Source organism: Daldinia decipiens, assembly GCF_022478715.1.
Source record: "Daldinia decipiens strain CBS 113046 unplaced genomic scaffold F4813scaffold_44, whole genome shotgun sequence".
Lineage (NCBI taxonomy): Eukaryota > Fungi > Ascomycota > Sordariomycetes > Xylariales > Hypoxylaceae > Daldinia > Daldinia decipiens.
The window spans coordinates 86,936-102,610 of record NW_026054587.1 but is presented as its reverse complement, the minus strand read 5'-3'; the positions used below and the strand labels follow the sequence as shown (position 1 = coordinate 102,610).

The window sequence follows — 15,675 nt, the reverse complement described above, 5'->3', positions numbered from 1 at the left end:
TATTTGGCTTCGATATCTATACCGATTGTTGTGTCTTTGTCCCACTGCAAGGAGACATTCGAAAAAAGATTCTCAATACCAAAATATTCTTTGATCGGGGCCCTTTTTCAGTGGGGGACATCTACATGCATATACATATATACAGATACACACGTAATTATCTGATGTACATATGTCTTATGTACATAGGCAGCCAAGGTCACCTAGCGTGAGATATGTGAGATGGAAAACAAAGCCCACATGCATCCATGATCTGCTTCGTACACGTACATACAGGCAGACAGGCTAGGTATCTTGGCTCCAACTGAGCACATACCCACATATGCAGATGTTCTAGCACCAAATGCAGCACATGAGAGCGGGTCAGGATGGCCAAATTAGTGCAAGCAAATTCCGAGGGCTGATTTTTAAGAAAGCAATGGCGCCAGAGCGGTTCCTTTTTGTAAAGTCTACTACGTAAAGGTGGTATCAAAGGGGGGAAATGTGCCAAATGGGAAATCAGTTACAGGCATAAATGCCATTCTCGTGTTGTCAATCTCAACTCTGTCCAATATGATTTACCGTGCTTAGAAATGCAATAATATCAAGAGTTGCCAGCCACTTTTTAAGAGAAGTGATTGACCATTTAGGAGAACTTATTCTCTGTGTATATGTTAATATTGCTACATCGACGGTAATTTAAGAGCTGTATTGAATTTTGCTAGATTAATAATTAGAACAAACTATTTAAAGGTACTTAAACTATGGCGTCGAGTGTTAGGTCGCACAATTGGTTAACCTGTCCAATCATACCTATCCTTTTTTACTTCCCCCACGAAAACGATATCTTCGTGGTCACAAATGATGGGTCCACTGCATATCGTAGGTCGCTATAGTAAGAAGCGATAGTTCGTTAGCATCGGATATATACTACTGTAAAATATTAAAAAGAAAAAGAAACTTGATAGCAATTTCATATTCCCCTTTCTCGTCAGTAAAGGGCATATTCTATTAACTCATAATACTGATGCTTATAAATCGTGAGGCGCTTTTATGAAAAGTAAGTATTACATGCTCATCGCTCACGGACCCCTCGATCCTGTGGATGTCACGTGTATGTCGCAGTCATAATCTCGAGCAATTGTTCCAGTCATGATTCAAGCATCAAGACGCATGTTTCAGTTGTCTTACCGGAACATAGTCGCCTATGATCCTTTGATCTTAATTGACTGGCCCTGACCGTTGAGGTGCTTAACTTGCCTCGGACGGTCAATGCAGACGCCCTACCAACCTACAGGATGAAATGATACCAAAAAGGGATTTCGTATCATGTACGTATTCTTTCAGCATATCTAGATCCCAACGGTCAATGCTCTAGGTTAGCGAGCGCTTGTCAGAGCCTAACCCGACAGCTGGGGATGAAAACTGGATAACCAACTACGCTTAGTCTCACACTAAAGAACCACACTACTCTATCTATGTACTTCCCCTGAAAATGATCGACATTAAAATCGATGGCTTTCAAGCTTGTAGCTGCATAAACAAGTATGCCTTCATACACATGTCTCGATGAACTTTGACAGTGTTTATTTCACCAATGGTTTTCAATTAATGTCAAAGCAAATATTATATTCTAGCATTCTTTAATCGTAAAAGTAGCATCTGTATAATATTATAACTGCATGCCAGGGTTATAGCCTCAAGGTTAAATAGGCGGGGCTTCTTGAGGTTACACTGGCTCATGTAGTCAACTCCAATTGCCGGTTGGCTACCTATGTACATATTAGGTATCCTTGATACACCATGAAACAAACCTTTATAAACAGGATTTTTAGCATACAGCAAGAAATAAATAACTTATACATGTAGTTATCAAGACATTTACACAAACCACATAAGTAATATCTCGTTCAAGCTGTCGTTTTAAAGCTCAAGACTTTACAACGTGTAAATTAACCAACTCGATAATACCATAATACCCACAATCAATATATTATACATTAAGTAGGCCAACTATTATTTTATCGTTAAACGTGGTGTACATAGTGACAGTTTCCTTGGTCATTGTGATGGATGATGTTTCGATGATTTGAACATAAACATCAAAAGTGAGGTATCCATGCTATAAGTTCAACCGGGTGAAAAATCCGAATAGAAAATAGAATTTCCAGCTGTCTCATTTGAATACATTTGAATACATGCGGTTCGACTTCTGACATAGGTAATATATATACCTATATATCTACTCTGCTTAGGTACTGTATTATACTCCAGGAATCCCTATGGCTTGTCTTCTTCCAAGTTCATCAGCTATCCGATTTAGCTATCTCATTCTACAGCTGCAATGTACCCTTACTGAAATCTCCGAACGTGCATTCGAAGCGTTGTTGATCAGTCATCGTGCGCAGCCAATGCGGCGCAGGAAATGCCGACGATACCGCGACTAAGGTACCTAAGCTGCCCAGTTTTTCTTCCCAGGCTCAAAGTTTCACATACATAGTACGCATCTGGATTCTGCATTCTGCCGGTGAGTTCCCACTGATCCCACTGCCTGAGCGTGCATGCTTACCGCAAGGATGCGAACGGAAATTCTCTTAACATGGTATTGCTGGCAGTGGAAGTTCAATACGTACATCTGCTACATAAATTCTCAGTCATATCGCAATCTTATTGTTAAACGACGATCCTGCTGTCCTAACCAGAATGCCTCTCAACTCTACCGTATCCTAGCCTTACAAAAAGCGGTTGTAATCCGGAAAGCGCCCCTCGCATCTAGAGTACATGAGCATGAGATGATGAGATCGATAACCTCGGACTAGAATCTTTTGCAAAATCATGCAGTCGAAGTCTTGTTGCTAACAATACGAAGTTCAGACGATGCATTGCTTTTAAGCGTACCTAGGTAAGAATTGAACAGAACCCCCAATTTACGATTTAGATATTGGTAAGAAACAACGTTAGGTCCTAAGCCAAACGGCATATATTATCCGAGTCGAACTTGATATATTGCATAATCAAATATCTGTATGTACCTAATAGTCGTATATGTATATGGGCAAGAATCAATTTCAAAAAGGGGGTTATGTGCTAATGTGCTAAATATATCAACTATCGTGTCACGTGTCGCGCGTCGCTGTCGCGACTAAACAATTACGCGTTGTTTGCCCAAAGTGATATTTTTGAACTAATAGATTAACGTTTCGTCTACAGTCGACACCTTCAAGGACTAATTTGACATCTTAGTCTTAGCCTTTGCTACTCCCTGTTGGCTTAAATCCGCATGTTTCAGAGCTTTTCACTTACTTGGCTCATCGCCCTGGTCATGTAAAAATGCCAACTGAAGTTATTAGTCTATTGTCCTCAAGCCCGGTTGCCCCATCCCGACCAATTCTCGCTACCTCCCCAGAAGTCTCTCCGCGGGTAGGCCAAGCCGGTCCCTCCAGGGCCCTCGATTATGGTTCTTATAATTTGACCGCGGTGCCGCCTCCAAAAAGACCCAATGGACAATCAGACAAAAGATCTTACGGCCTGGTCACTGGTGCGAAGCGAACTAATAGCGGGCATATACGACAAGATAACGACTTTTTGTTCCTTTCGGATGAATCCGATACAACTGGGGACCTTGATGGCAATGTAGCAAAGAAGGCCCGGGCCTCGACTTCTACGACACGTCTCAAGAAAAGGGAGGATACTGGTTTAAAGAAGACCAAATCCGCCACAGGTTCTTCCAAGGTTCGCAAACCGCTTTCACCAGTTGTATTGAAGCGATGGAACTCAGTAATCGACCCAATTGAACATAGCAGCTCTCCTGGCAGCTTTACAGCTCGCAAAGTCCAGAATAAACCAGATGTTTTGTCAGACCCGTTCGAAAGCCCACCAAAGAAGCAGACAGCTACCAATGCCAAATCATTTTTATTAGATCTATCAAGCGACCCATTTAGGAGTTCTCCTAGACAAGACGTTAACGAATTCCAACCATCGAGGGCCCAAAAATTACCGGCTGATGACACATCCGATTCCCTTACGAGTAAAAAGGCATCGAAAGTGCCTATATTCATAGACCTTTCCGATGGCGAACCTGAAAGCCCCGAGGGAATTCGCTTGCCTAAAAAGTCGAAGCAAAACGGAGCTTGGGATCCAATATCGAGCTCGATGCCGGAATCTAGAGCGCCAAAGCGAGATAGTCTGATGGACTCGGATTCCGACTTGCCGGAATTAAGCGAAATCAACTTCTCGAGATTAAGTAGACGCAAATATAGTCTATCACCTTCTCCGCCTCGTAAAAAGTCTGAACCTACAGCCAAGACTCTAACGGCCAAAAAGACGGCGGGCCCAAAGAAAACGAACGAAGAAAAGGAGCAAGAAAAGAGAGAAAAGGCAGAGGCTCGGGAAGCGGAAAAAGAACGGATACGGGTTGAAAAGGAGAATGCAAAACAGCAGCGGGCAATCGAGAAGGAAAAGGAGAAAGCCTTAGCTGAAGTTAATAAGCTCAAGACTGACAGGAAGGCAGCCGTACCTGAGATGATTGTGGACCTTCCCAGCGCCTTGAGCGTTGGCATTAAAACTCAGATAGAGAAGCTACTTGGTAGTATGGATGTCCAATTCGAGTATTGGCATAGCCACGCCAGCAACGTCGTGAAATGGCGGCGAAAAGTGGGCTCCAAGTATAACGAGGAGCTCGGACACTGGGAGCCGATTCCAATGCGCATCAAGGCGGAAGAGCATGTCATGGTCATCATCGAAGCCGCCGGTTTCGTTAAGCTCGTTCTCGGCCCCGAAGGCCAAGATCTCGAAGCTCACGTTCTCAAGATGAAGACAAGCTTCCCCGATGGTACATTGATCTACTTGATAGAAGGTCTCACACCTTGGATGCGCAAAAACAAGAATATCCTCAATCGGAGGTTCACATCGGCGGTTCGTGCTCTCGACACTAATAATGTTGCGGAATCTACTTCTTCGTCCAGCCAGCCGTCCCGACGCCGGGATACCACCCAGCAAGAGTACATCGACGAAGATATCATTGAGGACGCGCTCCTCTCTCTCCAAGTCGTCCACGGGGCTCTGATCCACCACACGAACGTGCCGGTCGAAACGGCGGAGTGGGTCGCCGTATTCACGCAGCACATCAGTACAATCCCGTACAGGAAGGCGCGGGACGCGGCCACGGACGCCGGATTCTGCATGGAGGTCGGGCAAGTGCGGACGGGCGAGGGTGCTAAGGAAACCTACCTCCGCATGCTACAGGAGGTGACGCGCGTGACGGCGCCCATCGCATATGGCATCGCCGCCAAGTACGGCACCGTGAGCGAGCTTGTGCGTGGGCTCGAGGAGGACGGCCCTCTTGCGCTCGAAAACTGCCGCAGGTGCGCTAATAAAGACGGTGCTTTCTCGGATCGCGCCGTAGGTCCCGCTATCAGCAAGAGGATTTACAAGATCTTTACCAGTCAGGATCCAGGAAGCATGGATGTGTAAAATAGACACTTAGGTTAGGCACTTTAGATACCAGGTATTGTTTAGTACATATGTAGGTATTGGAGGTTTTGGTGTGAATCCAATTTTTACATGTTACAATGCAGCACGTATCGTTTATTTTCAAGAATCCCGCATTTAGGTAGCCATATGGTGGCCGCATTACGACGGCCCGCTCCAATGTAAACTCTCACCAAATTCGGCCTGAAGGAAGTATTCTCATAAATGGTTTAACGGTATGTCTCAAATTATACTTCTATCGTAAGTTGTATATACATAGTATGCGCGCACGGTGCGCTTCTCCCCCGCCGTGTACTGACTACGGCTGATAAGGTTACCCCGGATCTGTCGGGGTAGGGGGTTTGTGCTCAGCAGCAGAGGGCCAAAAGTAAATATTGGCCCTCAAGACCGCCGGTAATATATTAATGATCGCCTATAGTTGTGGTGTTTGACGACTCCATGCTGGTGAGCGACTCCGAGGATTTCTCGAGCTTTGATAGCTCTAATCTCATAAGCTCTTAGCAGCATGAGTGTCTGAACGGCCCACTTCCACTAGTAGGCGAAGTGCTGATGGTGGGTATTAACTCTGCTCATGGTTTGGCTATTAAGGCTTCGGGCGTAGCGAATCCGGTCTTCTTAGCCTGGGCTGCGAGGTGTTTGAGGTGTGTTTCGGTTAGTAGCGAAGGAATGGCGTTTAAGGTGTTCTCGACCTCGGTTCTTACACTATCGACCGAACCAAACAAGGAGTTGTGATGACTATCCTTATTTATCTCGGTTTCTATGAGATGCAGTTTCTGAGCAAGAGTCGATACGCTGTATGGAAGATCGGTTAGGGACTCTGGGAGCGGCCAAAGCCCATGGCGGTGAAGAGCCTGGATGGTTTTTCCAAGTGTGAGAGCCAGACATCGGTGTTTGTTGAAGGAGTCGCATTGCCTGCAGAATGATACGTCATTCCGGACAAGACGTCCGATAATATCATTCAAGGGCTTAAGAAGCGACGTGATTGTGTCCAACCGGACTTTCTCTATCCTCTCTGGAGTGGGTTTTCATAAGCTATAGGAAACGCAATAGGGGTTAAATGATTAGACATACCATATATTCCAGGTGGCTCCATTGCCCCAACATAACGCAGATTGTTACCTGCCGAGGCGGAGCTGTTCATGAGCATCCCTTTCGCCATACCCTCAAAAGCAACCTGGTCCCCAAGCTCCCACGCAATCCACAGCCTTTCGTGGCAGAACTTCGTTCGCAAAGATTGGCCAAGCTTTTCGCATTGGTTATGCGTAGAGCGCGACCAACCTTTAGCCCACGGCCGTAAGACGTGGGTCATGTCGTATTTATCTGTCAAGACGCAAAGGTTGTAGAAATGCGTCGTGTAGACAAAATCTTCATAACCGGGGACCTTGTCGAAACGGCCGTGGATGATGTTGAGGATGATTGTCATGGCGGCGACATTGTCCTCGGGTAGCTTCACCACCCAGTCCGGTTTTCCGCTCTCCGGTTGCGCCTTTTTGCCTTCGGCAAATCCTCCGTAGAGCATCTTCTTGAAGAAAGGCGACGACCTCGCCATAGTCTTGGAACATACTACAAATTCCGCCGCCTGGGGACCCACGGTGAGACATAAGTCGCCATTTGGATCGGTATGGGTCTTAAAAGACCTAGGAGTCGACTCTCGTTCGGAAGTTGACTGTGACTGGGAAGTAAACGAAGTAGCAGGAGTTACAGTGCCGCTTGCTATGGAACTCCTCGATATAGAACTCCTTGATCGTGAGATTGGTGAAGGGCTGGCCGGGGTAGTAGACCTTCCGATGCTGAAGAAGCTTAGTTGTGGGTTGGCCGGATTCCCCGAGTGGTTCGTCTGAGTTGCTTGAGGCGGAACGGTTTGAGGTGTAAAGCTAGGGATGTTATTGGTAGTTTGAGGAGTAGTGGTGCCAAATAAAGACACTGGAGTTTGGATGGGCTGTTTAGAGCCTCCAAATAGAACCTTATGAGACCTTTTGTGTTGAGGAGTTGTAGTTGGAAATATAGTGCTATTTCCAACTGTCTGCTTAGGAGTCTTTGTCTTCCGAGTTACGCCAAACGCCGATGTCGATTGGCCCGACACCGTAGTTGAACTTCCCCAAAGGTTTCCTGACGTTCCAAACGAAGTAGGCTGGCTCACGGGCGCTTGGCTCACAGGAGGCTGGCTCGCTCCAAAAATGCGAGGTTGGGAAGCCATTGTCATGTCATTGCTTGACCAGAAGCAAAAGCCCACGGAAAAATTCTTACGCGTAACCCCAAGTTTTGCGCTCGCGTCTAGCTGATAGTAGATATAGTAGATCGACTCGTACCAAACTTGAGCTAAATTGAACCAGATTATTCGCTAACCAAGCTTCGGAATATGACCCAGATAAATCGCAAAGAGGGTAGTTTGATCGCAAATGTTTTTTTCTTGAATGGTCATGCATCAAAGTGGCTTCCGGTAGGGGGTAAAATCGATGTCCACTTACCGCCAGACGCATTGACCACTTTCCGTGTTTTAGCATAATCAAATTAAAAATGAAAATGAAGGCATTTTAACTTTCAACTCTGACAAACAGGTGCCATCTTATAAAATATGGGAATGAGAACAATATTATATATGATACACCTGGCGCCCGCTCATGTGCATTAGTTGGGTACCTGTATCATCTGCATTTGAACCCCGCCTCACACCATAACAAAGATTCGAACGATGATGAGATAGATTGTGCATCCGGGGCTGGCGGGGAGACACGTATGGTAGGTATCCATACAGTCTAAGTCAGACCACCAACACTGTATCTGCAGACATGGGGCCAGCTCAATTAATTAAGACGCGTCGTGACATAAGCGGAACTATTTTGAAGCTAATGAAGGAAATTAGATGCCTAGGTATGCGATTTGCACATCCAATGCTGCGGAGATGGCGGGCGTGCGTTGGCATGAATGAGCAGTATCTAGGTTAGTAGGTTAGTAGGTTATGACATTTCAATGTCGTCCTAAGAGGTGGTTTGAAATGAGACATTAAAGGTCAAATAGGAATAACGCCATATAGTATCCATGATGTGATTGGTGAGATTATATGCGGCAACGTCGTATTCGTTAGCCTCATATAGGTATAGGCATACGCCTAGGTTAGGTTAGATGGTCTACATAGTGATGAGTGCGATAAGTAACAATTTAGGCTTTCTCAGGAGCATGTTGGTCAAAGTACATTGTGACCACTCTAAAAATACATCGCTACGCCGCTTTCAACCAGAAATACTTAGCATAATAATCAGGACTATGTTTAGAAGCATCATTTCAAAGTGCTATTAACTTTCATATCATATGTATTGGATTATATCCTAGAGCATTTGAATAGAGTAGCATCGATGATGGCTCTTGTTAGATATATACTTTGGTAGTGATCAGTCATCTCATCTAACATGAGACGAATAGTAGCAACCCTTTAGACAGCGTTTATATGAGTTGCAGTATCTTCCAAGCCGTCCCATTTTATCACTATCCTACTTTTCTTCTTCTCTGTCTTGGGTATACGAACGTTACGGGAGTCTAGTAACTCGAAATAGAAAAACATGCCAGTATTCAATCACTCTATGGTTAATTTAAAAGCACTAAAAGCTTACTCATAGTCCCCGAGAAAGGAGGGGGGTAGATTAGGAGATGAATAGTACGTCTAGAGTCTCTTATCTTATATCCAGCGAGTTCAACAAGTCAGTTGTTAGGTGTGGCCTTATAGGAGGTTACGGGGCAAGTCGACGATAGGTATTATCAAGTAAGCCTCAAAATCCAAGTAACCCGACTCGGCTCGTTAGCGGTCAAGTATGTATGGTTATTCGAACTAGTCTAGCTCGTTAAGTTCACTGCTTGAGAATCGATACGGTCTAACCAGTGTCATCAGCCAATGATTATGCAAATATTTAAGCCATAGCAACTTCACAATCATATACCTAGGTAGGTACATATACACCCTAGCGGTTGTTTCAAATGTCGCTCAAGTATGATATAGTTAAGGGTTTATCTATGATAACGTGGTGGGCAATAAACTATGGAAATGTGCGATTTGATGGGACTTCCAACACAGCAACGGAACAACCGGCAACGGGTAGGTTATGAAGCAACCCGAGGCTGCTAAGGAACAACACTACAATTCAGTGATTAAACAGTATATAGTACGTATCAAAGTTTATAAGTCTCTAGGTGACTCGAGTACTACACACAAGGCAGACTTGTCAACCTTCTATTACGCCTAAGCTTATACTTTACATGTATAAATGGTACTTAACATATCACATTGGTACCAGTAATCATTGGCCATATGTGCATAAACCTCATGCGTATGCGGCCTTGCTTCGCCCCGTGCTACTTGTAGCCTTGTGAGATAAACTACCATTAAGCCTTGTGGGAGAATACCGAATCACTGTGGTAATACACCGAGCTAACTACCTCCTATGCACCTAGGCCAATGCAATATATAATGTTTTCTATTGAGCTTGCTGATGTAGCTACAATTAGCCAACCTCTTTCACCTTATCAGGGTAGTCAAGCATATTTACGCCAACACAACTCTACTAGAGACAGGCCATATAACAAGTCCTTAAAGATCTAACTGAGTTGGGAGAAATATAAGTTTCTAATGGCTTATATAAGGCGATGGATTAGACTAGGCAATGGCGTAATAAATATCATGATAGGAAGTATGAATTTGTTGATGACGTTGGGACATATGACAACCTACGAAGCACCGAAACAGCAGCACTGGGTTTTAATATCATACCTCAGTGTTTCCGAATATATTGCTATTGCATCACTTATAGTATCGGCTATTGTTGGTATTGGTGCCTGGCAAGCAACGAATAGAAGTAACTGTATTGGACTGGCGAGCTACGAGGTATCAACATTGACACTGTGTAGTGATTATGAGGCGAGTAACGACCTTACTCTATTTCTTCTTATCACACTGATAATAGTAAACTGTAGGCGATTAGGGACACTTCACAGTGTATACGAATCATTGAAAGCGGTATCGACAATATGGTCCTCGACAAGCGGCAAATTGGCAGCACATCATCATACAAGAGATCTTATGCTGGCGATAAACCCGAACCTTTCGAGACTTCAATATCAATCTCCTTCAGCCAACATAATCGAACAACCCTTATTACGTGATGAGAGAGAAAATTGGCTCCTAATAGCGACCGCCACTCTTGGTCTCGCCCTATTCCTCCTTACATACACTCCCCCATGCGCGACCAGTTACACCGTCGTCAATCCCGGCGTCTTCCTCGTATTCGAATCGATGGCCCGACCATAGTTGGATTTATAGTTCTTCATGCATGAAAGGTTACCGTCGATAGTTGAATCTTGGCCTGAGTATCTAGTTGTAATAGAATAGAGGATTTAACATTGGATCTAATCTGAACTAGGCAGTTTTCACTTTAGGACAACTTTCCCAACTCGGATAACTTTCTCTTCGGGTTGTGGGGTTAGAGAAGTTTAATTTTGATACTATTTTTAGCCCTCATATACGTAAGACTATTAAGTGTCGTGGATAGGGAATGTAATTGAGACCGCCTCCTCCCGTGGGAATACGCGATTTTGAAAATCGTCTCTGATGAGGCCCATGGCTAACATGAACATATACTATATTCAGATTGCGTAAGATTGGGGATGGATACGGAGCTCTACTATTAAGTATTGTTGAAATCGGTCTTGGGAAGTTGAAATATATAACATGAGATACTTATAGTCGACTCAATTAACTCAATTAGACAGCTTCGAGGTAGACTTGAATCTAACTAGTTCACAATGATTACCACCAGGTCTTTGCCAGCTCGGAAATACATACATCGAATCTAACTTACATACTATACATGCCAAGTAGTAGTAGAGGCCCGTGGGGCAAGCACATCTTCTAATAGTAAGGGTTCAATATCGTCATGAACCCAGATAACATACTCGACAGCTTCGAATGCCGGTGATTATTTGCAAGAAATAATAGCCGGCCCTACCTTCGAGTCCTGTGTGTTATGCAAGCTCTCTTCAGCCAAGCGAAAGCTACTAAGACGCGTTGACATTGCATTATAACATCATTAAACGGCCATGTGCCGCCTGTTGAGCGCTCTTCCCCATTCGTGGCTTCTTCTGCTAGGGGACTTCTTTTCCTTCTTGTCCTGACTTTCCTTGCCTTCCTTTTGTTCTTTCTCCTTATTTTCTTTCTCTTTTACCTTCTCTTGATTCGCATTGATTGCATCTTCAGCATCTCTAGCAGCCTCGCCATCTGCTGGGACGCCATTTTCGACCGGGGCCTGTAGCCAGCCATTTTTCTCAACTTCTATGATCTTTTCTATGAAGATGTCTCCCATCTTGAAGTAACCCTTGTCTGTAGGGTGCATATCGTCAGGTCCAATATCCTGCTTCACAACGCGATTCGGTAGGCCCTGGTCATGATGCATTTCAGCCATAACCACCGGCTTGCCCTCTCGAATAAGATCGATAGCTACCTGGCGTATTTGGGCATTGGAGCTCCTGACGCAACGTTCCGTGCCTTCCCACGGGCTCATTATGATGGTGGACATGATAACGGTACTTCGCGGCGAGGCTTCGAAGATAAAGTCAACCAGGTCGCGCATTTTCTGGAAGACGTATGCCGGTCCCCAATGGTCCAACTGAAAACAATCGCTCGATCCAGCATTGATTATGACTAAGTTCGGTTGGGTCTGAGGTACAACTTCTTTAAGACGGTCGAGGGTCGGTTTTATAGGTTGGGCACCGAATGCTTGGACGTCATTGTCTTTGAAATCACCATATCGGTTCTGAAAGTACATGAGGGGTTAGCGCAATAGAAACATTGGATGGACCACCAGCTACAATTAGCGAAGGGGGAAATACCTGGCCGACATAATTGACGGGATTACCTCTGGCAACCATCCAGTCGCGAAGTTGTTTTCGGTAACCGACTTCGCCAGTCGAGTGCTCACCGAGAGTCATAGAAGCGCCTATGAACATAACACGAAGAGGAATTCCGCCCGCCAGAGGGCCAGTGTCGGAGTGTGTAAGACGGCTCCACCCATCGCGTGCAACATCGGGATTAGGCTGAAGAAATATAACTATATTGGCCTTCTGCGTCAACGTACTGGCGCATGATGCGCGTTGCTTCAAGAAGAATCGGCTTACCTAACAAAAAGATAAACAGGCCGGACACAGATATCACCTTATGGAGGTTAGGCAGCTGCTTCCAGCGCAGGTAAAGCGCGGAGAAGGGAGAATTTATAAGCATTTTGGCGAGTGGTCCATTCGCTCGACGGTGGGTATAACAGAGGGAGGTAAAGAGTGAAGAGTGTATGTATTGCTCGCGCAGTCTTTAACAAAATCGCATGACGGCGTAGAAGAAATCGTGATAAGAAGAAAAAGAAGGAAAAGGACACTGCCACGGAGGATACACCAAGAATATTTCAGGTAAGAACTTGGCAGGGGCTTCTTCGAGGGTTGACAAACTCAGACACGAAGTGCCTACCTAGGTATGTACACTTGCACAGCCTAGGAGGTACGAAATAAGAAAGCAGGAAAGTGATCCTTATCCCTTATCCCTTATCCCTGTCTATCTGCCTTTTCAGTTAATTTCGAAATCCTTATCGGTAACCTTATTTGTCGAGAGTTCGAACTGGTTTGGTTCAGACCCTATGGAATCCCCTAGAGTCTAGCCTAACAGGGGCATTTAAAGTATTTAAAGTTAGCTTAGTCTTGGCGCTAACTGACAACCGGGTCATCGGCACCCCGCCCAAGCAACGGGATGCCCACTGTGTACCTAGGTAGGTACCTATAAATAGGAGATCCACTCTGTCACCTAGCAGCTTTAAGTTAGGAACTTCAAGTTCAATTCATACCTCAGTAACACTATCCAGTTTGAGCTCCATTTTGTTATATACTGTTGATCAATATATACAGTAGTTAGAAGCAAAACAGCTGTGGCGTAAACCCACGAGGAGCATCACCAAGAGACTAGCATCTCCTTGTCGTTTGAGATGAGTCGTAAATATTCTCTATGCCGTGAATGGGACCTCAACCTTCGCAGCAGCGGCTTTCTTGTCTGTCTGAGCTACCTGGAAGGCGTTAACAAGAGCCGGGTACCAGATGTTCACCATCTTATCATCGCCCGAAGCCTACAGTAAAGAGTATCAGTAACTACTTCAACTAGGAACTCCAGAGTCTTCCAAAGGAGGCTCTATAACAGAGATGATAGAGTCCAAATATTGATACTACTTACGTTGGGGTGTACGCCGTCGCGCAGGTCGCTAGTGCCGCTGAAGCCTGTATATTGGTCCACAACCCAGATAGGCGACTCGGTGGTGTTGAGGCCCTGCGCCCAGGGGATGATGGCCTTGTTTAAGTTCTGAATCTGGGTGTTGTAGTTGCCAAAACCCATTGGGATAATTTGAGCGACCTGGTTAGGTGAAATTAATAATTACTAGTACTTGGGAAGACGGTGAAGCAGGAGTCGATGGGAAACTTACGACGATCTTCGTCTTGGGGTTACTAGCCCTCATCACGCCGATTAGGGTCGTGAAGGCAGCAATGATCTCGTTGACCGGCTTGTTCTGTTGCACGATGTCGTTGGTACCGAGATGCATCGTGATAACGTCGGCTGGGTTAGCCTGGAGCCATCCGACGAGTTGTTTCTTGTCAGCAATGTCGATGGCCAAGAAACCCGAGTGGCCTTCGTTGTCGCGGTCGTACGTACTATCTCCGCAGTTGTTTTCTCCTTTTCCGGAGCCAACCCAGTCCACAGATCCCCACTCGGTAGGCTTCAGCTTCTCCCAAAGCTTTGCACGCCAGCAGATGATCTCGGTGATGGAGTCACCGAACGGCATATACCGGAGCGTGGCGCTTTGGGCGACAGATGCGCCCAAGAGCGTAGCGAGAGGGAGAAGCCTATTGCAGAGCATCGTGGAGGTTTTAGTTTGAAAAGACTAAGGCTTGGAAGTGTTGATATTGATGGTGTGGAATCTTTGACTTGATGATGGTCCTTGGTCCGGATTTTATACTAAGCGCTATATTCTAGAATGTAGACTAACGGAGTTTGAGGTTCTATATCATGGTAGCCCTGAGGTTCTGCCAAGAACGGTTAAATGAAGCGACTACATGCGTACGTACAAAACATGAATATACGCACTTGTATGGCCTTTTGCTACCGGCGCGCCGATTAGGAGTCTAGCGGAATGATTAATTCCGAACCACAGAGGGTTATGTACAAGGATTCCTTTCAGCCAGGTCCTCGAGCACATGGCTCCCACGTGGAGTATAGTCATTTGCAGAGTGAAGATGATACGCTAAGCTCATCGATCTAAAGATCGGGTTGACATCCGGAGACAGGATTGATGATGTATTCATTCGATTCAACGTATCCGCTTGAAGCCCTACTATGACATCAACTCGCACATTTTCTGATTCCAACGTACTTCCACGACTCCTATATTAAATCACACCGAATTTAGTATCCCACGTGGCTTCTCCAACTATGATATTTCTGAAGCCCCGTTATATTATACAGCTGCAGGTAATATCAGCGGAACTTTTGCGTAGATAGGCTGGTGCTAACGTGTATGTTTAGAAATTTACCTATATGACTATATGACAGCCAAAGATTATGAGTCCGCTAAATACATACTACACATGCACTTAGAATGTTTTGGTACAATTCCTAAACGAGTTAAGACCGCCGGGATAAAATATATCGTAGTAGGTAATATATTAGGTACGCTATACTCGTAGATATTACCTACAGTGCTCGAATAATCAAACCACTTCATTCTATACGTTGGCTTATAAAAATCTTGTTATAATCTCTGAAGCTAGACTATATAGTAGACATCTCGGCTACAAACAACTCATGTCTTCTCTGTCACCTCAAGAGTACCCGTAAGAGTAACCGGACAAAACAGGTAATTGTATACCATGTATCCTGCATATTGTTACATTGCTGATATTAGCTATCCCGTAAGCTAAGTTAATGGTGTCTAATTTTATCCATGCTTAGTATAATTCGGTTCAACCGGCGTGGTCTATCCACCATCGAGAGCTGATCGATAGGACACTCCAAATTGCTAGATATGTTCGTTGAGTATCACGATAATATAAGTTATGCAGCTACATATCAAGCATGCCTTGATCCTTGATGTCCACGTGAAGGTAGCAGAGGATGGCACGCAATAGGTTGTCGAATGG

The 15,675-nt window shown here is 45.0% G+C and overlaps 4 protein-coding genes across 4 annotated transcripts; 1 reads left to right on the top strand and 3 right to left on the bottom strand.

The window, feature by feature from the left end:
* The first annotated feature begins 3,166 nt into the window (after positions 1-3,166).
* On the top strand, positions 3,167-5,666 carry F4813DRAFT_247829 (ERCC4 domain-containing protein). The gene has a single exon (XM_049240105.1). The coding sequence runs from the start codon at positions 3,310-3,312 to the stop codon at positions 5,449-5,451; it is 2,142 nt and encodes a 713-aa protein (XP_049095635.1). The 5' UTR covers positions 3,167-3,309; the 3' UTR covers positions 5,452-5,666.
* A 372-nt stretch (positions 5,667-6,038) lies between these two features.
* Positions 6,039-7,666, bottom strand: F4813DRAFT_383093 (uncharacterized protein; the record flags this gene model as incomplete). Its single annotated transcript, XM_049245902.1, has 2 exons — positions 6,039-6,481; positions 6,541-7,666. 2 exons carry the CDS (start codon positions 7,664-7,666, stop codon positions 6,039-6,041), a joined length of 1,569 nt encoding a protein of 522 aa, XP_049095634.1.
* Positions 7,667-11,154: 3,488 nt separating this feature from the next.
* F4813DRAFT_247790 (carbohydrate esterase family 3 protein) lies at positions 11,155-12,885 on the bottom strand. Its single transcript, XM_049240104.1, has 3 exons — positions 12,628-12,885; positions 12,343-12,560; positions 11,155-12,266 (listed from the first exon to the last, which is right to left on the bottom strand). Exons 1-3 carry the CDS (start codon positions 12,728-12,730, stop codon positions 11,544-11,546), a joined length of 1,044 nt encoding a protein of 347 aa, XP_049095633.1. The 5' UTR covers positions 12,731-12,885; the 3' UTR covers positions 11,155-11,543.
* Positions 12,886-13,325: 440 nt separating this feature from the next.
* Positions 13,326-14,905, bottom strand: F4813DRAFT_373672 (carbohydrate esterase family 3 protein). Its single transcript, XM_049244838.1, has 3 exons — positions 13,965-14,905; positions 13,718-13,894; positions 13,326-13,613 (listed from the first exon to the last, which is right to left on the bottom strand). The coding sequence occupies exons 1-3, from the start codon at positions 14,394-14,396 to the stop codon at positions 13,494-13,496; spliced, it is 729 nt and encodes a 242-aa protein (XP_049095632.1). The 5' UTR covers positions 14,397-14,905; the 3' UTR covers positions 13,326-13,493.
* Between the last annotated feature and the right edge of the window lie 770 nt (positions 14,906-15,675).